A 26,419-nucleotide genomic window follows, 5' to 3' on the forward strand; every position below is an offset into this window, starting at 1 on the left:
TCTGCCTCTCTGTCGTAATGACGCATGGCAGTAGACAATGCCTTGTATAGAAGTGAGCGCGAGCGCATCGACGACCCCACCATAACACGGGATGTTCAGCGACCATTGAATATGCTTTCAAGAAGCGAAATGATCAGAAAATCACATAGGACACGTTTCAGTCCAGGTTGCTCAGTCAAATAGATGAAGAACTACATCAAAAGATCTGCTAAACAGGTTTGTGGGCTTTGAAAGCCTTTGTTGAGCATCTAGAGCATGATAACTGCAAGCGACTACGACTATCTTTTAATATGCCGCTGTCATATCTTCACGAAAACCAAAATTAAGGACGGTACAACAGCTATGGTACATAAATCACTACACAAGAAATCAACACACTTTTTATTAGACCCACTGAGAACAAAGATGTCAAATATGTCAAGAAGATACTAGTACAATATACCTGAGGTTAGCCGAAATTAGGATCAAATCTATCCGAACAGCCAACCACGTTGTCACAGTAGAAACGGATAATGATGAGCCGAAAGATTCAAGAGAAATCAATCAGATTCAGAGCACTAAATGTGAATCACTGTAGAACCAGAAGCTTCTTATAACTGTGTATAATGTGCCCTATAATGTGGACGACAAACAACTAGAGGATGTATATGACCTTAACGTGTCTGCGAAAAGCCAAAAGGAGGAATCTAAAGAACTGGACCTGAGTGAAGTTCAATGTTAGCTACGTAATGGAAGTCACTCCTGTATATGTAAGTTTCTACACTAAAAGTAAAAGCCTTATATTACTTTCCACGCTCAAGGAATGAATGATTACGTGGCAGTGCCAAAATGTTGTGGATGTTGTGACTTAGTTCACATCAAGAAGATCTGTAAGTGTAGAGAGCCAATTTGCTCCCATAGTGGAGGAGAGAGCCACGAAAAGTGTGAATACACAAACATCAGCGAGATGTCACAACAGCGCCTGGAAAAGCAGAGTCACCTGGGAAAGATTGTGCAACTTATGAAATGCTGTTAGGACCTGGAATGACTAGGGTAGAATATTAGCCACGTCTAAAAATACAAGTAAATGCGGAGTTCTCAACTACATGTGAGACCTATTCGAATCAAGTGATAAAATGGGCGTTGCACACGAAATGAAAGTGGCAAATTAAGCTTACAGCCAACGGCAGCCCGTTTCATAGCCTCGCACCAGATGATTGGCATTATACTGCCAGAGAGAAAAATGTCACTTTTTGACGACAACACAGCACCAATCAGTACAAAATTTATTAAAGAGCAGCACCTTGGCTTCATGAATTTCATAGATGGCGTGATATTACAGAAGAGATAAAAGGTAACCGTTACAGATGAACTTAGAAGATGCTATTTCAAATGGTTAATGATTCAGCGACAGTGTTTTGTATGAGAGGTGAACTCGAGGTACACTACTTTTGCACTAGTGAAGCTGAACATTTAAGTAGCTTAACTACAGTCGGTACGACTCGTAATGACCTGCTCCAGAATAACAATGCGTTTTCTCAGACGCTCAGAATCAATCCAGATGAAGTTCCTGAACTTCGTTCTGGGAGAGATCATGTGGGGAACACTTGCTTCCGCTTATGAATCTGTGGGACCTGACCTGCTGACGGAAGAGATGTTCCTGCTGCAGCAATGCCAGCGAAGGGAGCCTTCAAGACTTGTGAGCTGGGCAATTCATGTCGTATCTACAAGGCTCTCCTGCCAACGTGTTTGAAGGTGAAGATCGTGATGACATCATTACCGCACTTGCAGTTGCAGCACACGCACATGCAGCTTCGGTATCACCTGGCGATCGTCCCCTATTTTCGCGTGGAGTGGAGTGTGGCGACCGAGGTAATACTGGTGAGTTTAAGAACCGCAAAACACTGAAGTATAGAGAAATCAGATCTTCGAATCTATTACAAAAAATGTTTCTAGCATTTCAAGACCTACTAAAATGACATTCAGCTATAAACCGACAAGTTTTTTACAGTTTAGAAGTTAATGTCTAGTTAAGTACGTTGAGGGATCGCAGTGAGCTGACAGTTGTTCATCAACATGTTATTAGAGTCGGGCATTCTAAAAGGAAATCTATAATGTATCCCATACCCGAAACATCAGACAGCATTCTTTTGAGATTGAATACTTTGCCAACGGAGTTTAAACCACTGAGCGACCTCCTTCGGAGGATGTTCACGAGAAGAATTGTGTCATTCGACATCGAGACATTATGTATGGATTTTGTAAAAGCGTGTAGATGCAAATGCTTTAACCCCCGGCGGGCTTTGTTCACAATCGATATGCATACAAGAATAACAGGTTAATGCTGCGCAAAGTAAAGAAGCTATGACCGAAACACAAAAACTATTCGACAAGTTGGGTTTCTAAACCGTCTGTTTTCAAGAACCGTACTGTAGAAACAATATCCTTCCATATTTTCCTGCGGATACGGTAACACTTACTAACCACGTAGAAGCAATGTCTGCCACTGTCAATACAAGTAGGAAATTCACAGTCACTGAGATGCCACAACGTATGTGCACACCATACCTTCACAGTATAAGTGAACGACTGGCAGGCATATGGGTTGTAACCAGCATATGTATGTAGTACTGTAATTCCATGGAACCTTTTGCATATGAACTCAGGGTGGTAGCCCTGTATGGAGAAGCTGCATGTTTCCTTGTGGCAACAGATGCGAATGCAGTATACTCTCTGTGGCAAAGTACTGATTTAGAAATCAGTACAACTGGTTCTAATGGCTTAGTCGTCTACACTATAGTATTTCCGATGGATTCGCTTCTGGTACATGTAGACCTAGGTATGCAGTTACTAAGTGAACTCGTGCAAAGAACACAGGCCATTTATATCGTTAATGAAAACATGAAAAGCGAAGGTACAATCCCAAGGGGTGCATAGAAATTTACACGTTGAGGTGAAGGGTAAAAAAAGTGGTTATTAACGGGATTTCAGGTAATCAGAGTGCGCTGCGAGGCGCCATGAATACAGGGCAATTAAGGTGAGCTACAAATCACTACTTCAGGAAATTAAAAGAATACTCTCGGAGAATTTTCAAAGAAGTCATCTGTATTCTGATATATGGATAAGTTGTTGAATGGATAAGTTTTTCAATGAAACTGTTAGCGGGCCTCCTGTCATGTCTACAGTTCGCAGAGAGAATGGCTCAATAAAATCTGGAAGGAGGGGAGAATACCAGGTAACAGCGCTATTTCGTGATGACAATATTAACACCGACAGTGTCACAGGTCTACTGATAATAACTTATTTCACAGTAGTACCAAACGAGGCGTTGCGAGTAGGTAGGATCCCGGCGATTAGGAAAAAGATAAAACAGTGGTGATTAAAAAGAGAAACGCTTAATATCTGGCATGATCTAAAAGCTATAGACCCATTTGCTTATTTAGCGTTTTGGCCAAAGTTCAGGAGGGTCTACTTTTTTACCGGGTGCCGGTGTTGGGTGTGAACCAGTGCCAGCATGGATTCAGAAGAGGAAAGTTTATAGATGATAAGATTAATAGAGTTATTGAAAAGACGGCCGAAGGGGCGGAGCGGTTCTAGGCGCTACACGCTGTAACCGCGGGACCGCTCGTATGTTCGAATCCTGTCTCGGGCATGGATGTCTGTGATGTCCTTAGGTTAGTTAGGTTTAAGCAGTTTTAAGTTCTAGGGGACTGATAACCTCAGAAGTTAAGTCCCATAGTGCTCAGAGCCAGTTCTTGAAAATATAAAATATTTTGACTTCGAAATATTCGATTTTGCTGATGATTAGCATCTGTGGGACATTCGATAATCTTTGCACGCCTCTGAGATTTTGGGCCCCCTAAAGTCTCAACAAGGGCTTTGACCATTATTGTAGGAGATGTACTGTCGGTGGGACTGCGAGGCAGAGATTACCAAGTTCTTCCCCAAGACTCCATAAGTGGCTCCTTAGTATTGAACCCCGATTATATGTGTTAGACTGAGCAGATAATTTTGAAAGTGACGTTGCGTACACGAATGATATCCCAGTAGTTGTCTCTGTGGACTCCAGGAAGAGGCATGAGGAAGAGACGACTGACCGGCTTGTTCGCATGCAGCGGTGTAGCACCGGATACAAATATAGCTGTTCATAAAACGACATGTGTACTTCTGAAGAGAAAACCTTGTTGGCTCTGAAATCCGTCACTGAGGCTTGACGGAATCACTATAAAATGCAGGACTGTTTACAGCAATATGGAACTTCTTTCTAGACGAGAAAAACAAGTTTCTACAACACATAAAATCCGTTACTAAAAATGAAAGACAAACTATAGAAGGTATTACCAGGGCTGACACCGCGAAATACAAATTATCATTGCACGGTGCATTCATATTATGAAGGAAACTTCAAAGCTATTGTCGGTTTCACCACCATCCTCTGGGCGTACCTCCATCATGCGGACCCTGTACTTTATACTATGACATCTAGTAGGTCTATTGTTTTAATAATGTTGACTCTGTCATCCGTAGTGTATGTGAATTCGTAGTTTCTCTACTTATAGTGCAGGTAAAATGGTGGAGATGGAGATAAGAGCTGGAAGTAGAGCGTGGTTTGTGGTGGCCGCAGGTTTCCTGAGGACGCGCAGCGGGCCGAACGCGGCGGGGGACCTGGCGCTGCAGGACGCCGTGTCTCTGCTGACGTGGCTGCGGCTCAACGTGGCGGCCTTCGGCGGTGACCCGCAGCGCGTCACGCTGCTGGCGCACGACACGGGCGCCGCGCTCGCCCACCTGCTGCTACTGCTGCCTGCCGCCAGGGGTCAGTACCTCCGTCTAGCCGAGCCCCTCTTAGTATTCACACTACGTGGTGGTGGTGGTGGTGGTGCTGCTGCTGCTGCCATCTGCCAGGTGTCAATGCCTATCTGTGCTGATGACCCTAGCTGAACCACTCTTACTACACACACAACACCTGCTGCAGCAGCTGCCGACACTCGAGCTGTGACAGGGCATAAATTATTTACCAGTCCATCATGTGCATAATGATAGTTCAGTGCCCGTATCTGCAGTCATTACCTGAAATAATATAACAGCGTGAGTTTCAATTATGTTTTCAGGGTTCAGCCACCAAGGCCATTTTCGGACGCACTGGATTAGCCGAGCGGTTTCAGGCGCTACTGTCATGGACTGTGCGGCTGGTCCCAGCAGAGGTTCGAGTCCTCCCTCGGGCATGGATGTGTGTGTTTGTCCTTAGGATAATTTATATTAAGTAGTGTGTAAGCTTCGGGACTGATGACCTTAGCAGTTGAGTCCCGTAAGATTTCACACACATTTGAAAGGCCATTTTAAAATGGTTGTGAGCCTAGTGTTGTGGTGAAAAGGAACAAAACCTGTTAGTAACTGCTCATCTCTCCCTCTTTGTAGGTGAGCCATGCTAAGTATACACACACACGCACACACACTCTCTCTCTCTCTCTCTCTCACACACACACACACACACACACACACACACACACACACACACACAGTTTACTGCTGGTGACAACTGGGCATGTACTCGCTCATCTGTCATTATCTGCACTGAAGTTAACTTACGACATAACACAAGTCGCTGGTACGGACACCTGCTTTTACGTCTCGATTACTGTCAACCTTCACCCTCAGTCTGACCATCACTTAGTACATAACTATGCTGCTTCTGTCGTTGCTGCCCACCGCTATAGGTGCACATTCCACACTTTCCAGATGATTATTTGGAACATATACGATCTGCTTATCCTTACACTACTGCTGACAAGGCATTAGTAACAAGTGCAACTTACCATCCGACCCACCTGTAACTTGTTTCGTCCTGACTGTTAGTGTATACACATATATAGTTACGTTATCCCACAGCATACAGCACAGCTGTAGGAATCTGGAAAGTTATGCATGTATACACCTCGTGTTTAATATACATCTGAAGATGCTAGAAGACCCAATGCAAGTAAATCAGTCACCTGAAATATCACCAAATCCAATATATTTGGTTTTATTTCAAAGATAGACTGCTACTGCCGAATACAAGGACCAGACAGACAATTTTAGCAGTAAACTTAGAGCAGGGGCGGCCAAGATTTCGGCTCGCGAACATGAGTGCCGAAGCACTCAGCCTAGCTGCAGATTTCCTCCTTCACCATGGCACACTGAGTACGCGGAGGGCCCAGAGTGGAAACTGAAAAACACGTCGCGTTTAAGTGGAAATCCAGTCGCTCTGCTTACGACTTGGTTTTTTATTTCACATTTCTCAACAAAACAGACGACAAACAAAACACATCTGCAGTAACATGTAATTCTTTTTGGCTTGATGAAGACCTAATTTTTATCTGGTACAGACTACCGGGTTACAGAGGGACATAAAAAATTTCAGTGTTTCACTCTCAGGGTGCCACATAAGCGTAACTTATTTAGTTTCGTAACAAAGAAAAAAAAAAGAAAAAAATCTTTCACACCCGTATGTTGACCACAAAACGGAGCACGTTAGTAACCTAGTTATGGAGACGTGGAACTCTAACTGAGGAAAAAATGTAAACAGCCTGGGCAGTTGCACAGCAGCGCTTTCAAGAGAAACGGTGCGGAAAACAGCTTTAAAGCAGATACTGTATTGATTGTGTCCGCAAAACATTTAGAAAACTCTTTTTTCGGCTGTTTGAAGGCTTCAATTAATTCTTCAGGCTTCCTAAGTTCTAGGGGACTAATGACCTCAGAAGTTGAGTCCCATAGTGCTCAGAACCATTTGAAACATTTTTCCAAATGCATCCGTATCAACTGAAAAATAAATTTTTTCTCAACTTTCACTGTCTTACCGTGGGCAGTGTGTAGTAAAGTTCACATAAAGTGTTAGGTCTGCAATCCGTTCTGGATGTCGTAATTTTTGTTCCTGCACTCCCTTTTCCTTCATAAATTAAAGAATAACGGGTTTCACAAGGAAAAATCTTTCCAGGTATGCCCCTTGACTTAACCAACTAATTTGCGGTAGTGTATAAAGTCTCCAAACTCTTCCTCTCCATAGGTAACTGTTCCAGCAGATAATGGAATAATGCATGTTATTTCAGAAATATTTGCTATAATGCCACCAATTTCTTAACGTGCTCCATGGCTTCAAATTTAGCACAATTTCCCTTCGTGTGCTCCATGGTTGCAAATATAGCGCAAAGTGCTTTTTGATGTACAATACAACGATACATGTCTGTCGATCGCTGTAATTTTCTGCTCTTTTTATCTCAACGAAATCTCTAAATTGTTTCTCCACGGTATTATAATGTCGTGTCATAGCAAATTTTTGGTAATAGTCAATTATGCGACTGCATAGTGAATACAGAGAATTAACAGTTCTCTCTTTTGTTGTTTCCGTTCTTTTTGAAAGCCTTGTGCCAATAGATCGACAGATTTCGTCCTTTTGTGTAAATAGCAACTGGACCTGTGAACGTCCATTGTACTACGAACCAATAGCGAAGGACAATCAGCGCTGACACAACGATTCTGCTGAACGGCAGAGAGTGGTGGCGACCGCAAAATACCACACCGTAATAATAAATGAAATATCGCACTGCGCTCAGTATTACAGAGAAAGACCAGGCAAATACGACACACGCCGAGCGTTGACCTACACCTAACTCCCACACGTGTAGCATTACGTGCGGTTTTCCACACCGTGGTCAGCCCTGCCTTAAAAGTTTCAAAGACGATGTACACACATATACTAAGGTTTAGGGATTATTCGTAAGAACGTTTCGGGTTTCAGAAGACGACTGCGTGAAAGATGCAAAGCATACAGAAAACAGACACGTGCCATTTGATGAAGCATCCTAGTTTTCAAATTATACTACGTTTGCTCAATGATGACACCGTTTGTGACGCGGCAAACATAAATACTTGCCAGGAAATCATTGAAATCTGTGACTCGAATTGCCCAGAAAGGAGAGATGTTGCCCGCTCTGGCAGCATGTTCAGTGAGTTGCCTACATGCAGGGGCGAACTACTTCGTTGCGACAATAAGGTGTCGACGATCTGTCTCTATATTGTTACACGCATGATGCCTTCTGTTGTACTCTACACCTGTTAATTTCTCCCTGTTTGAAACACACTGACTCCGCAAATAATATAAAGCTGCTCCAGTCACAGTCACATCCGTCCACTTTCAAGTGTCTCCGAGAACTGTGCTGTAGAAAAACAACGCAAAAAAGTACAATTTTCAGAGTCACTGGAAAAGGGCCTCATAAGTGATAGAATGCCGGCCGAAGTGGCCGTGCGGTTAAAGGCGCTGCAGTCTGGAACCGCAAGACCGCTACGGTCGCAGGTTCGAATCCTGCCTCGGGCATGGATGTTTGTGATGTCCTTAGGTTAGTTAGGTTTAACTAGTTCTAAGTTCTAGGGGACTAATGACCTCAGCAGTTGAGTCCCATAGTGCTCAGAGCCATTTGAACCAAGTGATAGAAACCCGGTCTTATTAGCAGTGGAAGGTGCTTTTCATGGTTCTCCACATCAGTGGCACGGCACTCATTACGAATCTAAACTCGGAGAGATGCTTCATCCACTGTGATGCCTGCTGATACAGTGTGTCTTGCAGTTTTCGAGCAGTCGTCTTCTAAAACCGAAAATGCTCTAATGAATAACCAAGTAACATCTGGAAACAGCTGCAGAGTACTTCGGCAGTCCTTGACGTGTTTTAAATTTGACGAAATGGTTGGTTGGTTGATTTGGGGGAAGGGACCAAACAGCCAGTTCATGGGTCCCATCAGATTAGGGAAACATGGGAAGGACGTCTGCCATGCTCTTTCAAAGAAACCATTCCGGCATTAGTCTGAAGCGATTTAAGTAAATAACGGAAAAAAATAACTCACGGTGGCCTGACGCCGGTTTGAACTGTCGCCCTCCCTGATGCGAGTCCAGTATGTGAACCACTGCGCCACCTCCCTCAGTGAAAAGATGAAAAATCGCTTTAGTTGTACAAAAATGCAAGAGTTCGTACTTCACAAAATGCAGAAATGGTTTCCCATTTGAGTACAACATCAATGAATCACAATTTGTGTCAATAAACTGATACACCCGCGAGTAGAAATTTGTTGGGATAGGCTGTATCGCAGCTAAGGCTCGGAAAATATACGGTGGCCAGTTGCAGTAATGTGATCACCTTAAGGAGACTGAATAAACACCTCTGGCAGCATGAGACATGCAGGAAGAGAATAGGTTGTGGAAAGTACCGACAGAAACGGGGACCCACAGCAACTCGAACACCATGGCCAGCGTACGCTATGTTTCTTGGCTGAGGATCCATGGCGCGCACAGCCCGATCTAAATGGTTCCACAGATCCTGAATAGGGCTTAAATCAGGAGAGTTTTGTAAACTCATCCAGATGTTCTTAACTACGTACTTACACTGCGAGCTGTATGACACGTTGCACTTTTGTGCTGGTGGGTGTCATCCTGCCGAGGAAGAACTAACTTCATGTAGGGCTGGACATGGACATGGATGCATACGTGTGTTGATCCATTGTACCAGAATGACGAGATCCACAAGGGAATGACATGAAGACATTCTGAAGACCATAACGCCTAGGCCATTCCGGTTGGTTTCAGCATATTTGACATCTGTCCGATGAAGCATAAAACGTTTTTCATCTTGAAAGGCCACTTGTCGCCACTGAGTGGTCATTCAGTTGCTGTATAGGAGTTCAAATTCAAGTCTTCTTCATAGGTAGCATGCCTGCATAAACCATGCACCTGCTGCAGAAGTCTGTGCGGCACCAGTTCTGGATAGCGCCATTTTGCATGCACGTTGTACTTTAAACCTGGTGGCACGGAAACAGTTTAAAACCATAGTCGTTTCGGAAAATCTTCCACCCTTGGCCTGAAAGCCACTGATCATGCCCGGTTGTACTTCAGGTAAATAACGTAATTTTTACATTACGACAACGCCTGCACTGTTCTACGTGTCCCCGAGTCATGTTTTATAGACCATCCACTGCTAGTGCTGCCACCAGAGGTTGTGAATGTTTACTGTACTTTGAAATCGAAAGCAGGCGTTGGTCATAAAAACGTTACTGGGCCGTGTAGTTAGCTACAAATAATATTAAGTACAAAACTCTTTGAAATCTGGATGCGCAGGGCAGAGTGCATCAGGTTGTCGTTGTGGAAAAGGGCCGAAATCAGTTACTGTTAGTTGCACAAAGTACACAAACTTTATTTTCCTAAAGACACTTAAACACACATACCCTTGAAAGGATTCAAAAACAATACGGCTGAAGTCAATTATTAAAACTGCTTTAAGGAATACACACGCCTGAAGGCCTTAGTTAAAAAATATAAAAAAAATACGTAAAAGCTCGGCTGACGGCCACATACTGAACATTGAGGAACTGAAGACTTAAGGCCTGAATAAGAAAGATTTAAAATAGAGCAAAATCTCATTTTTTTTCAAATAAGGTTTAAGCAATTCAATCTCGAAACCTTAATTTAAGTTGGCTGAAGGCCTTATTTTAAAATTGAAGCAACTAAATTACTGACGGCTGAAGGTCTGGCACAGTAGCCTACTTGAGACTAAAAGAAAAATCACAGTTTAAATGCAGCCAAGGCACAATAACGACACAAAAATATGAACAAACACCAAGGGCTGTCGAGATACACTATGTGCCAGACAGCATCATACGACGAGGAAAAACACTCTGCGGATCACTACGCTAATGAACTCCCCGCGGAGACTTCCTCGCTGCGGTGTCCCACACCGACTGCCTACTCAGTGCGCAGACAGCATTAAAATTAACTGCTGAGTCGAAATTACACACGCTAGACACTGTTCCACGAAAACACTTCCACAAGAACTCGAACAATGCTAAAAGCAATGACTGTGTAACAACAAGGACGAATCACAAGTCGACACACACAGAGAACCCAGAAGCGTTCAGCGACCAAATGCAAGTCGTGCGGTGAGACGACGGACCGAACGACCAATCAAGGTCGTCCCCACTCAAGACATGTGTGTCAGCAACGGGCGGGTGAGTCTTGGCTATCCGGACCTCATTGCAGCACCATCCTGACTCAACTCCATGTCCTATCGGAACTCGGAGACACGGCGTCGCGGGCACACAGAGTCGGACCCAACCATGCAGAAGTAACATTTGCCCATTGGCCACCCGACATCTCTGCACAAGAAAGGAACCGACCCACGTCCGGCAAGATGACCAACTGACGGGGCCAAGGAACGGTCAAAGGACCAAATACACTTCGCCCGATGTGACAGCCGACCGAACGACCAACCAACGGTCGTTCCCGCTCCAGTCTCCTTCCGTTGGACAGTGCGTGTGTGTCGCCAGCGTTCGGCGACTTCTGGCTGTCCAGACCTCACTGGAACTCCATTCTGACTGAACTCCCGACAGACCAAGACCCGGAATTACTAGCGGTGGCTCCAGAGGTAGTACGGCAGTTTACTTATCTATAAGCGCTGCTGCCGCCACTCACGGGCAAGCAAAGCAGCAACTTAGTGATGCCAGTAAATCGAATAAGAAACGAGAGGCTGCAACTGCAAAGACAAGCCGTCAAGCAATAGACGGCACGAACGCGAGCCGCGCACGGCTCACTCTTGTGAGTTTCATCCTAGAATAGGACTCAGGTATTTAAGATAGAGACGGCGAATATGAATAACAGAGTATATTGTGAACGTTTTGTCAGAGACATAACTGATCACTTGTGTTTGACTCAGGAGATAGCGCCATGGAAATAAAATACCTTCCTAGGCTGATGCCTTGGAATACTTATCCTGCAAGAGCATACTTGAACAAGTTCCATGATAGTATTATGTGAAGAGTCCAGAAACATTCAAATATTCTTCAGGCTCTACGTACTGGGCCTGTAGATACTAGAAAGCCAAGATTAGCCTAATTATAGCGCGCACAGAGGCATGTAAACAGTATTTCTTATATTGCAATATATGATAAGTTTCTTAGTAATCCTTGCTATGCACGTCAGTGGTTTTTGAGGGCATCAGTATATGTAAATTAATTATCTTACTGATAGTATGATACCCCATTGTTTCACATCACTGGAACGCGGTTTACAACCGCCTAACATCCGCCACCGATGTGCGAATCGACCGGTGCTACTTGTATTCCACGCGTCGCTGATTCGCCCAGATTGATCATGAATCTCATTTCGGTGTTGCAGACGTATTCTGGCTGGCAATATTGTGGCGCACGCGCGCTACAGCCGAGGGCTGTGAGTTATTCCTGCAGAGCCGTGGGCGGCGACGGCGGCGGCGACACGGGTGGCGGTCGTTACGGCCTGGGGTCGCATGTCTGTCGCAGGCGCTGCCGCCGCTCACTGCTCACGTAACTTGCGCTGTTTGCCTGGCTGGCGGCCAAACGAAATTACACTTCCCATCAAACTTGTCTTATCGGATTGGAGCCCGCCGCCCCAGCGCAACACGACGCAGGCGCCCGACAAATCTGCTTTTGCGCGGAACTGTACGAGCCGGCAGCAGGACGCCGCGGGCGAAGCGACGCTCTGCCGTGCCGTCACCTCGGGGCCTTCGTGGTAACACGGCACACTTGTCGGCCCTCAGATTGGCTATACAGCGCCGAGCCAGATACAGCTTCGCTCTTCTGCCAACTTATTGGTCCGAAACCTAATAATATTGGCGGCAGGGTTCCCTGCACACACCATCACACACACACATAGGCACACACACACACACGCATACACATACACACATACGTACACGCACACACACGTACTGGCCGAGCGGTTCTAGGCGCTTCAGTCTGGAACCGCGCAACCGCTACGGTCGCAGGTTCGAATCCTGACTCGAGCATGGATGTGTCTGATGTCCTTAGGTTAGTTAGGTTTAAGTAGTTCTAAGTTCTAGGGGACTCATGATCTCAGATGTTAAGTCCCATAATGCTCAGAGCCATTTGAACCATTTGAACATACACGTACACCCACACAAACATACACTGGAGCGCCAAAGAAATGGGTACAAACATTTGTATTCAAATACAGAGATATGTAAACAGTCAGAACACGGCGCTGCGGTCGGCAACTCCTATATAAGACAAGTGTCTGGTGCAGTCGTTAGATCGGTTACTGCTGCTGCAATGGCTGATTATGAAGATTTAAGTGAGTTGAACGATGTGTTATAGTCGGCACACAAGCGATGGGACACAGCACCTCCGAGGTGGCGATGAAGTGGACATTTTCCCATAAGAGCATTTCACGAGTATACCGTGAATATCAGGAATCCAGTAAAACATCAAATCTCCAACATCGCTGCTGTCGGTAACTGATCCTGCAAGAACGGGACAAATGACAACTGAAGAGAATTGTTCAGCGCGAGAGAAGTGCAACCCTCCCAGAAATTGCTGCAGATTTTAATGCTGGGGAATCAACAAGTGCGAACCGTTCAACGAAACATAATCGGTATGCGCTTTCGGAGCCGAGGGCCCACTCGTGTGCCCTTGAAGACAGCACGTCACACTGCTTTACGTCTCGCCTGTTCCTGTCAACACCAACAGTAGACTGTTGATGACTGGAAACATCTTTTGCCTCGTTGGACGAGTCTCGTTTCAAATTGTGTCTAACGGATGGACGTGACCAATCAGATGGAGGCTCTTTAATGGTGTAGGGTGTGTGCAGTTGGAGATGGGACCCTAATACGTGTAAGTAAGACTCAGACAACTGAAAAGTACGCAAGCATCCTGTCTGATCATCTGTATCCATTCAAGCCATAGCGCATTCCGACGTACTTGGGCAATTCCAGCAGGGCAATGCGACACTCCACACGTCCAGAAGGTGTACAGAGTGGCTCCAGGAACACTCATCTCACTTCCGCTGGCCTCCATACTCCCCAGAGATGAACATTATTGAGTATATCTGGGATGTCTTGCGATGTGCTTTTCAGAAGAGATCTCCACCCCATCGTAGTCGTACGGATTTATGGACAGCCCTGCGGGGTTCATGGTTTCAGCTCCCTCCAGCACTACTTCTGACGTTAGTTGAGTCCATGCCACGTCATGTTGCGGCACTTCTGGTTGATCACGGGGGCTCTACACGATTTTAGGCAGGTGTACCAGTTTCTTTGGCTCTTCAGTGCATCTGAGGGTCCAAGGCCACTATAAGCGAACCACTAGACAGCATCATACACCTTGTCACCGACCTATCAGTTATGTATTTATTTCTAATACTATCTCACTGGACAAAAATTTAATCCATTAACTACCATTGGCTCTGAGAGCCCCGTCTGTCATTTTTATTATCTTCTCTCTTATTAACTATAATTTTATTTTAGTGAAATTGTCGCACTTACCCTAATTTGTCTTGTTAGCTATAGTTTTGTAAAATAATTATTAAATCTTCCTGTGGCTTTGTGTTGAAATTTTGGCTGACATTTCTTTCCGTACGGGTCTCGCAAGCCCGTGTATTTAGAAGCAAGTTTGAAACAACCATAGTTCTGTGTTCACAGCGTCCTTTAAATCATTTTCTATTGTTGATTTGTGCTGTTATTCTTTGAGTGTCCAACAGTCCTCCTACTGATAAGGGCATGTTTATTTTGGTACATTATATCGTAACACTTGTCGGTTCTACAAAGAGTAAATTTTACGGGGAAGAGGACTACCAGACGAGGAGATACGGGACTTATTGGAGCAGTCTTCTGATTGTCAAAATACCACTGAGCGAATTCGAATTTTCCATTGATACTGATAGTGAGTTAGACGTCGCTGAAAACTCAGAACAACACGAAGATGACAATGATTATGAAAAATTATTCTACGAAGAGAGAGAACAGTTTAGTGGAACTTGTGTTGAGTGTGACTTGTTCTTTTCTCGTGATGGGCATGAAATATGGACTACGGCCGCTCGGACAGGAATTTCTGGTAGGTGAAGCAAAAAGAATATATTGATTGAATAAATATATCGATTGAATACCAGAGACCTATAAGGTATTCGAATATGGACTGTTATAATTAAGAGCTTTGTTTTATTATGTTTGGTGGCCGATCGGTTCTAGGCGCTTCAGTCTGGAACCGCTCGACCGCTACGGTCGCAGGTTCGAATCCTGCCTCGGACATGCATGTGTGTGATGTCCTCGGGTTAGTTAGGTTTAAGTAGTTCTAAGTTCTAGGGGACTGATGACCACAGATGTTAAGTCCCATAGTGTTCAGAGCCATTTGAACCACTTTTTTTAATGATGTTTTTTCGTGTACCCCTTATTGAGGATGTGTGTATGTGGACAAATAAGGAAGTTCGAATCGTTTACAAGGACTTAAAGAACACAGATATTTATGAAATGAAATTTTTCTTGGTGTTCGGTTCTGTCTGGTGTTTCCAAGTAAGGACATAAAGATGTCAGTCAGCTCTGGAGTGTTGAGAATGGCCGACCATTCAATGAAATTAATTCTCGCAACCTCTTCCGTGCTATTCTGAGGGTGATGATCTTTGGCAGTGCAGCAATCCGACCTGAACATTGGTCAAGAGAAAAACTTAAACCAATCACAGAAGTATTTGAGATGTTGCAAACTACTCTGAGAGAAAGAGTATGTTTGTTGATGAGATGGCTGTCCATTTCGACAATGCATGCCATTAAAAGTTGGTAGATACGAAATGAAGTTATGGACAATTTGTGACAGAGCAACAAGTTACAGCTGGAAGAGGAAAGTGTGTTTGGTGAAAAGAAATCAGAGCCGTGCGACTTGGAGAGAATGATGTGAAAACTCTGCTGAGTGAACATAACAGGTCTGGACGTAATATCACGTCTGATAATTCTTCTACATCTCTCTGTGTACGTCATTGTTTGTTGTGAAAAGATCATACAGTAGTTTGTGTTTCCGAGAAAACGAAGGCGAACTAACTTCCGATTTCATTACACCTGAAGGACGTGAAGTGTAGTATACATTATATGGTTTCCAACCAGATGTGATGATAGCGTCTTACGTGCCTAAAAAGAACCAAGTTGTTACCATGTTTCTTCGTGATCACCCAACGGTACCACCATCACAAAAAGCCAAATGGTATACTGACGCACAATGACGTTGACACCATAGACCAGAAGAGGCAATGCCGCACAGTGTAAAGAGAAACAAGCCGTTGACCATTGTTCGCCTTCTTTATTAAAATCGATGCAAGTATAACGAATGCTTCCGTAATATGAATGATGCTGTATACCAATAAGAAGTGAGACGTCAGACTTTCAGGATCAGTTTGGGAAAGCGACTAGCGGCGGTAAGAAAGTCGCTGAATTCAGCAGTATCACCGGATCCAGGCAGGGCAGCGAAACCTCCATCTAAGAAGCGGAGAAGATGTGCACATTGTTTAGAGAGGAAGGATAGAAGAAGTCGAATTATATTTTATAAGTGCACCACGCCTGTATTCTCGGAAATTTCTGCTATTGTCTGTGGAACCTGGGCAAATTTACAATAAGAATTATATTACGACAACACTTGCTGTAGAATGGAATAAACTGTATATCCTCAAACAGCCACCAGTAAAAATACGAAATAGGGTTTTTTTTTTTAAATAAAAACTTCGAATAATAATGTTATTTCGAAATAATTTGTGCACCGAGGTGGTTCACATCCTAAGTACTCAAAAGAAAGTAAGTTTATGTAAATTTAAACAACATTGCCTCAGAGGCCCCATTGGTAGGTAGCGTTACACAGATTTTCTGGTAAGCGGACAGTTAATTACCCCCCTTTGAGTGCAGTAGATAGCGTAGAATTGATACCAGACGGTCTTGTTACCTTCCGCCGCAGACATGACATGGCAGTGGTGTGGCATGTGAAGTAACATTCGTTTGTATCGGAAGTTGGATCAACATGGCGAGTGGAGGAAAGGAATTTCTGCGTTCTGATGAGACAAAGACCACATGGTCAATGAATTTGCCCCGATACTTGCCGTGTCAATGCGATGTGTCCAGTGTACCTGCTAGGGACAATGTGCCGTTCGCAGTCGCGTTAGACGGTGGAAAGGCAGTGGTTGTAAAGAGAACCTAACCGCAGCAAACAAGTCTCAAGCCTGCATGCTGTAACCATTTGGACCGGTGTGCCTGGAAAACGGACCATTGTTCACAGCTGCAAAGAAAACTGCACGTCTTCAATACACATACCTACGTACAAATTGTAGAACGGCAGAGTGTAATCGCCATTTTGCCTCTTTTCAGAAGACATATGACACCCGATTGTCCGCAGCTCGTGGTCATGCGGTAGCGTTCTCGCTTCCCGCACCCGGGTTCCCGGGTTCGATTCCCGGCGTAGTCAGGGATTTTCTCTGCCTCGTGATGACTGGGTGTTGTGTGATGTCCTTAGGTTATTTGGGTTTAAGTAGTTCTAAGTTCTAGGGGGCTGATGACCATAGATGTTAAGTCCTATAGTGCTCAGAGCCATTTGAACCATTTGAACCACACCGGATTGCACCTTCAGTTCAATGGGGCGTTTAACGAACACGGCCTGCGGGTTTTTGCTCAGGCAGGAGGTGTCTCTCTACTGTTTCGGGAGGTTTTTGCGTACCACTAACAAAAGTTAACGTGAGATGGAAGAAGTGAAGTAATTTCAAAATTCTTGGAAAATTCTTGTGTATTCCTGATACATCTTTACAATGAATATGCTGTTGACACTCCAGTCTTCCAAGATGACAACAACCTTATGCATATAATCCTGGACTGACGACCATTATGACTCACAGTCGCACACCGACAGGAGTCCTGAAGAATCCTGTCTTAATCGCACGCAAAATGTCTAGGACTACTCGAAACATTGGATGAAATGAAGTAATCAACACCCTCACAATTTTACAGCTCTGCAGGATCTCTTCATTAGTAACTGGCTTTAGCCTGTTAAAGCATACCTATCAAAAGTTGTGTGATCCGTTCGTGCCACGTAAGGTATACTGGTTGGGCTCACAAATAATGTGACAGACCGCCTGCTGCATTTCTACACTGATGAGGCTTATGTAAGTTATTTACTTGTTTCCTCAGTCATCTCTATTTCGAATGGGATGATTACCTTCTCATTTAGAGCATATTTGTACTAATATTTTAGCTTTTACTTTCTAGAAGCTTTCCAATAATTTTTTTTATCTTGTAAAGTGCTGTATCATTGTTTGGAAATTTCACAACGTAATGGTACGATCAGATTACGTAAGGATGGTCATGGTATGTGAAAAACCAAAACTTGAGGAGTACAAGTAACACGATCGTTTTGTACATCATGAAGCTTTCACGGTTCACTCGATTACTTTTCGGTGTTGCAATCAGTAATAATAAAATGACACACTTCGGGAATTCTGTAACAAAATATACGTCAGTATGGGCTATTGAGAAAGGTGGGAACTACTACATTCCCTTTCGACCACTCTTGATGCATCTTGATATGTAGCAAAAGCACGCTCACCAATTGTACCAAATTCTATACTAACTAAGCAGTTTTAGTTTTATATGCACAATACCACATAGTCTGCTCAAAAGTATTCGAGGAACAACATGAAGGAGCTTATACGAAATTAGTAGAGCTATTCGCTGGGAACAGTGTAGGAAACCTAGACTTGGGCGCGGCCCTTTAAAATGATCAGAGTTTACAGAGAAAGACAAACTTCATTGAAAAAACGAAATGCGCATATTGTAAAACAGAAGCATCTATGTGATCAGTATAAGTAAATGGAAAAATGCGCAAATGGGTGCATGAGTGCATAACTACAGTGAGACCACGATACGCATCAACATCGGTCGTTTGCACTCTACTAACTAATTAGTCTGCCATATTCCCTTCAGCCAAAGATAGACTCATAATACGGAGTATCTCATGATAGACATGCTACTAGATTCTACGTAAACGAGAGACATGCTTCGAGATCTATCTAGAATTGGCCTAGTTTTATTTTGATAATATTTTGCACTTCCGGCACATTATAAAAGCTCCACTGAAGTACTGTTAGGAACTGCATTGGATAATACACAGTCATGTAAGCTATTTTATCTTTAGCTTTAGATTTAGGTAAAATTCATAACACATAATTATCATAAAAACGTATTAATCAGTATATACCACAATATCAGAACCTTGATGTAAATGTAACATGTATTAATGTTGCATTTCACGACAGAGCACATGACTGTCTTAATACATTGTATGTAAAGACAGAACATTTCTAGACTGACAAAAACAATTAAGTTTTGTAATTGTGGAATAAAACGTTGAACACGTTTGTTACGATCTGAAGAAACTCTCAGTTTAAATTAAAACGACAATCAAAAACAAAATAAGTCCAGCTGTATTTATATGAGGCAGATCCTAACATTGATGAAAGCTGACGAACATCACCTACAGAGAATCTGTTACTGGAATATGTAGAAAACAGACGGTGACCTGAGCATTGCAGTCGGCACGGCTTCCATTGTTGATAGCTCCCGCGGGGCTGTGTTAAGAACTGGATGTTAACCCGGTATTATATAAGGTAACAGAAACAATGTCAGACAATAATCAAGTAATCTATGTCTTATTAACCGACAGTAGTTGTGAAGTTTGAATAGAGCCTTCCATAAAGTACCTGAATCTTTAATGTATCATTCAAAACTTTATTTCTAATCTGACTGTTGCTATCTAGAATTTCACGGCAATGTGAAAGATAATGTTCTAAATATTTATGCAATGTCTGCGTAATTATCAGTGCGTTTATGAAGTGGAGCTTCCGTCTGGTATTTCCTTTCTGAAGTTCATGGAAATTAGTCTCCTCCTGCGGGTACTAAGTACGTCCTAGATTACGAACTCTAAAGGAAATCAGACTTCTCGCAATAGAATGTCGGGAAGTTGTCTATGCAATATCATTATAGATTGGAATCTGGTAGCAGTATCCGTCCAAGAAAAACCTCAAACAAGAGTAAAACACATTTTCTGAGAAAAAAATTCTCCCAGAAAAAGTTCTGACAGTGCCCAACCTAGAGAATTTGCTACCAAAATCCATCCTCCGAACGTCTGTCCCGATGTGCAACACGTCGGAATTCATATATGTACTGCATCAGTTGAAATAAAATCCTAGGTACCTTTTTAATCTAAATAATGATATAATTTTCAATACTCTTGTTATGTTGCAGGATTTAGCATTCGTATTTAACTTATTTCGACTTTATCAGTTCACCAGCTTGTACAGGGTGATTCAAAAAGAATACCACATCTTTAAAAATGTGTATTTAATGAAAGAAACATAATATAACCTTCTGTTATACATCACTACAAAGAGCATTTAAAAAGGTTTTTTTCACTCAAAAACAAGTTCAGAGATGTTCAATATGGCCCCCTCCAGACACACGAGCAATATCAACCCGATATTCCAACTCGTTCCACACTCTCTGTAGCATATCAGGCGTAACAGTTTGGATAGCTGATGTTATTTCTCGTTTCAAATCATCAATGGTGGCTAGGAGAGGTGGCCGAAACACCATATCCTTAACATACCGAAATAAGAAAGAATCGCAGGGGGTAAGATCAGGGCTTCTTGGAGGCCAATGATGACGTGCTCTGTCACGGGCTGCCTGGCGGCCGATCCATCGCCTCGGGTAGTTGACGTTCAGGTAGTTACGGACAGATAAGTGCCAATGTGGTGGCGCTCCATCCTGCTGAAATATGAATTGTTGTGCTTCTTGTTCGAGCTGAGGGAACAGCCAATTCTCTCACATCTCCAGATACTGTAGTCCAGTTACAGTAGCACCTTCGAAGAAAAAGGGACCAAAAACTTTATTGGCTGAAATGGCGAACAAATGTACAACTAAATGAAACTTTATAGCTCCCTTAATTCGCCGACAGATAGTGCTTAGCTCTGCCTTTTGTCGTTGCAGAGTTTTAAATTCCTAAAGTTGTGGTATTCTTTTTGAATCACCCTGTATAATTCGAAATTTCACCAGATTACTGTCAACAATATAGTCAGTTAGCTTCGTACAAAAGTCAGTATACGTTTTCCCCGTCGTATAATTAACACCAGTGTGAGTTATTTCATTTCGTTAACTGCTTCTTCACCAAGAACAGAGAGACGCATTTCCCGCTACAGAGCGCATAGCATTTCTCTCGCAGTAATGAATTAAAGATTGTACGTTATATAGCAGTTCTGAAAATAAATTGTACGCGTCGTTGCCGTGTTTAAGCTTTATACACGGTGTCTCGGAAACATCGTAGAATTTTAGTCGTGTAAGAGTTGCGTCCGACAGGTGAAAGAATTAATGTGGACACGTCGTTGTTACGTCCTGAGCTGTAAGCAGCCGTTGAATGTTACGCAACATTACGTGGGAGGCAGAAACATTGGTTCACAACATTACGTGTGAGGCACAAACAGTGATCCACTCCGTTATTGCAGCTTTAAATACTAAAGGTTGTCGAATGGAATCAGAACAGGTAGTTCACAGCATTATTCTGCCTTAAAATATCGAATGGAATTAGAACAGGTTTGAAGAGCCCGCCCTCATTAATGGTATATTGCACACCCCTAAACTGTAATATCAGCTGCAGAGGTTTTACTGCACTGATACATTTTTAGCTGTATTTATATTTGCTAAAAATGTTGGACGTATGCTGCTTCAGTGAGCCGATGAGAACTTAAGCCACACTTTTTTCCAGTAGTGGGAGCTAACGTATTTTCTTCAAATTTGGGCTAATAGTTTCATCTGCGATTTTGCGGCATTATTAACTAATGAAAATTGTATTAAATAACGGCTTACGTACTTCATGCCGATAATCATGTAGTGTTCAGTGTCAGTACCTAACATTTGTAATTATTTTGTCTACACTTAGCAGAAAAATTTATTTACATTGTTACATATGACGTGAGAAATAAATTAGAACCAAAGATTCAAGTTAGTACCATTTACAGGTTGGCAAGTATTACGTTATATTTATTTTTCTTAAAAAGTGAAAAGTGTGAGGTATTTCTACTGTGTATAATAGAAGATATAATGTGTATAATAAAAGACAGTTATTTTTACATACTAATGAAGTTGGTAAGGCGATAGATGACATTCACATTATGGATATATTTGGATCTAAAAACCTACCTACGCTAACTAAGGAATTGTGACTGGCCTCCATAACTACGCAAACATGAAAGACCACGTTCTAAGAAGGAGAGCGGAGAATCTGTATCTCCTACCTCGTTTCAGTTTTCCGTGTCTTTCAAACTGTGGGTAGAAATTAGAGGCTCTATGTGTCCGTTTAGCCGTTTTTATTTCAGACTTAGTGATGTATTTGTATTTTCTGTTCTCTTCCTTTCAGTTGTATGAGTAGTTGTTTTCGAAAATGTTAGACGTATTCTCTCAAATGCCAACCATTTCATAATTAACCAAAGCTATTACAGTTCAGTCAAAAACATATGATCATCTGCGCTTCTTTTCTATTTCAAACTCACGATATAGGCCGGTAGTTCAAACTGAAAGGGATTGTGTACTCTTGATCAGCAATGCAATGTAGACTGGAACAACTGCTTCTCAAGAAATCTCGTTCATAAATGGACACCAATACATTTAGAAATGCTTCTCAAACAACTTCATTCATAAAAAGACCCCAATACGTAAATATTTCCCAACTTATTTATAAAAACTTCAATAAGAAATACTGTCTTAGTCGTCATAGACCACCTTTAGATCACAAGGGAAGAGCCATGGTTCAGCGCCACCACTGTGGAAACCCAACTGTCAATCATTTGTCAGTGTGATATCCTACGCAACTGCCCTTAGTTTCATGCACGGCTGGTATCTCTTATGATAGCATATACAAACTCATGCAGTCCGCTATAAGCACGCTTTAAGATTTCTGTCGGCGAGGTGGTTGATGAGACTAGTTGAATCGATGGAGAGCCCAGTTTACTAAAAGGCTTTGACCGTGTGACGATTGCTACCATCTTAGTCAGCAAACAGCTAACCTTAATGCTCCAACATGTCGACGTCGGCGATCGGTAGCACTGTGTGTCGTCTCTGTTTTCGTACATGTAAATGCACTGAACAGTGTTTATTACTACAAACAATAACGTTTTCATCTTATTTAATATTTTTTCTTATATTATATATTAACAATCTTCTGTACAAGTTCGGTAATTAAGAATTTATATTTGCATTGAAAACTGGATTTTCGTGTGTGATATGCAATTATGTGATATGCAATTATAAAGTAGAATGCATGTATTTTCCGCAGAAATGACAACTAGATGTACGTTACTTAATATCGATTGGATGAATTTTAATGTCATTGCTATTCGAACTGATCGAAGAAGAACGAAAAAATAGTGACTGAAACGAGTCTCGAATCAGCGATTACCAGCCTCAAGCGCTACTGATTTGTTTTTCATCTTCATCTGTTTTATGCTTCAAAGAAATGGTGGTAGAAGAAGCACCTCAGTTTAAAAATTCCTATTTGATACGAGTCGAACCCAGAACCCTCAGTATGACAGGCACCATAGAACCACCTTGCTGATAACAGTATCTGTCTCACATCAGGGTATTAAAAATGGTCGGAAAACTTGGAAGACGATTTCCTCGAAAATATTATTAGTAGCATCGGATTGTGTTTGGATATTGGTATTTGAGCTTCGTATTTGACGTACGACAAATATAAGGTATTACAAGAATCCAACTGCTGTGCGGTCTCCTTGTGAATAATTTGTGCCAAGTCTTAAGCAAAAGCTATTTTATTAATGAATCTCGGTGTTTATGACGTCACGTATCTTAGGTCCCACATGTTAATACTGTCTGCAAAAATGTGTTGCGAGCAGAATTAACAGTAAAGAAGCAATTAACCAAGTTTTACTACATGAACAGCGAAACTGTTGGAAGCGATGGCCTTGTTTACATTCATCTTTCTGTAGACAGTGAAAGCGACAGAAGTTTGTCTGAAGATTAAAAATTATGTATAAAATATTTTGGAAGGTGCTAAGTGATCTAATTAACAAATACTGGATGATTGTAGAATAGGTGATTTGCGCGCTGTGTGTTACCTGCCACAAGACGAGTATACTCAGTTTTTAGTGTGAGACCCGTCTTACAGTATTGAAGCTATGATGTAAGGCTGAACTTCTTAATGAGTTTGTTATGATAGCATCTAAGTTTTTTAATTCGGTCAACTGTTATAGAAAATACTGAAAATTAAACTCCTAGATTCCTCTGGAAGCCTGAGCAACGTGCAAAAAAATGGTTCAAATGGCTCCGAGCACAATGGGACTTAACTTCTGAGGTCATCAGTCCCCTAGAACTTAGAACTACTTAAACCTAACGAATTACGGACACCATACACACCCATGCCCGAGGCAGGATTCTAACCTGCGCCTTTCCAGACCGTAGCGCCTAGAACCGCTCGGCCACCCCGGCCGACGAGCAACTTGCAACTGGAACCGTGCACCATAAACCAGATTAGCCGGTTAGTTATATAGATCTGTGACGAGCGACTTCAGCCGTAAGTCACTAACTGCCCATTCAGAGCTCAGGAGATATACGTCTCTATCCGGAGAGCCGTGTATTCGAATGACCTACAGTAACGGCCGCAGACCGCCCCGTGGCTCTAGCGTGTCGAGAGAGCACCGACTCGCCGCCTGGCAGGAACATCAGCGCCATCTTGGTGCTAGTGCGGGCGGTGCGCAGCTGTTTGCAGCGGCAAAAAGTGTGCGGGCTGGGATGGGAGGTGGAGGTGGGCGGTTATCGACTGCCGTTGTCCGGCGCGAGCCTGGAGCGCTGGAGCGGTGGGCGGCCTCGACTCCAGCGCGGCGCGGCGCCTGGAAAAACGGGACGTCACGTCGCCGTGGAGCCGCCTCTGTTTGCTCCCTAGGGGCCACTCTTTCACCCGCGTGACATGGCCGCAACCCGCCATCACGGCCAGATTTAATGGCAGGGCGGCGCTGGCCGCGACTCGCCGGTGAAGCCGCCGGGAAACGGAAAGCCGGCCGGTCAACCCGAAAAAAGTGTCCTCTCCGGCCTGACGCACGGTGTATCACATTTAGGGGTCTGTTTTAGTGGATACTGAGGCAAGATTGATGTAACATTACTTCGCACAAAATTTTTTCTTCCTATTATAACTGAAAGATCCTAGGAAGGGTAGGTTCGTGATAGGCTGCTTGCAAATAGAGACAATGCAGATAATTAATCAATACATGTATTTGCACATATTGCTTCCATTAATAACTAACTCACGAGTGAACATATTATCAAGTTATTGATTATATTTAGATGTTCCTCCAAGCAATAACGCAAATTACCTATTAGGTCTACAACATTGCTCCCGCCGTTTTGCAATAGACGGCAGTAGCGGCAAGTGGGGTTGAGGTGGTTGGTCATAGGTGTAATACAATAAGCATAGCCACCTGTACACATTATGCCATAAATAAATTAGTCGATTTCTGATTGAATCATAAGGTTATTCTCGATTAAGTACGTCAACTTGCGTACACATTTCTCTCCATTTACGGGAAGTTTTAATTTTCTCCTTTTACATGAAGAAATCGGCGGTTGCGGCTTTTAAAATGCTCCGTAACGTAAAGGTAAGTTTGAAGCCGGTCAGTGCTCGACCCCATGTCGCAAAACCCGTCAAAATATACATGGAAACATTGAAATGAGAAGTCCTATCCCTCCCGCCGTATTCTCCATACGTTGCTCTTTTTGACTACCACCTTTCTCGATCAATGGCGTACAGTCTGACTATCCAGGACTTCCGATCATATGAACAAGTACAAAACTGAATCGATTCATGGATCCCCACAATTGACGCCCAGGTCTTTCGCCAGTGGATTCGTATGCTATCTGAAAGAAGGGAGAGTGTAGTGGCCAGCGATGGGCAATACTATGAATAATATTTATTTTGTAAGTTTTTGTCAAAAAAGCCCGGAACTTCGAGAAAAAACGGTGGAAGCAAAGTTGTAGTCGTATAGTTACCAAAAATTGAGAGAGAAAAGAGATTGTGACAGTCTTCTGTCTCGGAACAGTATTCCTAAATATGGTTTCCGATGTCCTCATTTTGAGAGGTTTAGAACTGAATTGTATAAGACACAGCTGTGCTGCTTTTCGGCTCTGTATCAAACCGTCTTCTGGTGTGAAAAAGCAACTCAGCTGTGCATTCTCATAGGGGCAATGTCAATGTAACTTAAAGAATATTCCCATACTATTATAAGTTTTGTGAGTAACAGTTATGTCCTGGAAACATAAGAGACGGTAGTGTCAATCAGTTCAGAGGGAGTGAATAGGGTGGATACGACCGTCTCTGGTGTTATCAGGACACAGCTGCTACTCATAGAAAAATTTTGTAAGTTACATTGGCACTGTAATTGTGACAGCTGAGTCGCTTTTACACACCAGAAGACGGAAAAAATTGGAAATTTGTGGTAAGGACTATGGGACCAAACTGCTGAGGTTATGGGGCCCTAGTCTTACGCACAACTTAATCTAACTTAAATTGACTTACGCCAAGGACAA

General features: G+C 42.9%; 1 protein-coding gene across 1 annotated transcript in view; it reads left to right on the plus strand.

Annotated features, from left to right (window-relative positions):
* The window catches only part of LOC126456170 (neuroligin-2-like), a 351,902-nt gene that overhangs the window by 193,383 nt on the left and 132,100 nt on the right, over window positions 1-26,419 (plus strand). Inside the window, exon 6 of the mRNA XM_050091924.1 lies at window positions 4,604-4,792. Within this exon, the coding sequence (XP_049947881.1) occupies window positions 4,604-4,792 (189 nt within the window). The remainder of the gene's footprint in view (window positions 1-4,603; window positions 4,793-26,419) is intronic.

The sequence above is a fragment of the Schistocerca serialis genome, chromosome 2 (genome assembly GCF_023864345.2).
Source record: "Schistocerca serialis cubense isolate TAMUIC-IGC-003099 chromosome 2, iqSchSeri2.2, whole genome shotgun sequence".
NCBI classification, from domain to species: domain Eukaryota; kingdom Metazoa; phylum Arthropoda; class Insecta; order Orthoptera; family Acrididae; genus Schistocerca; species Schistocerca serialis.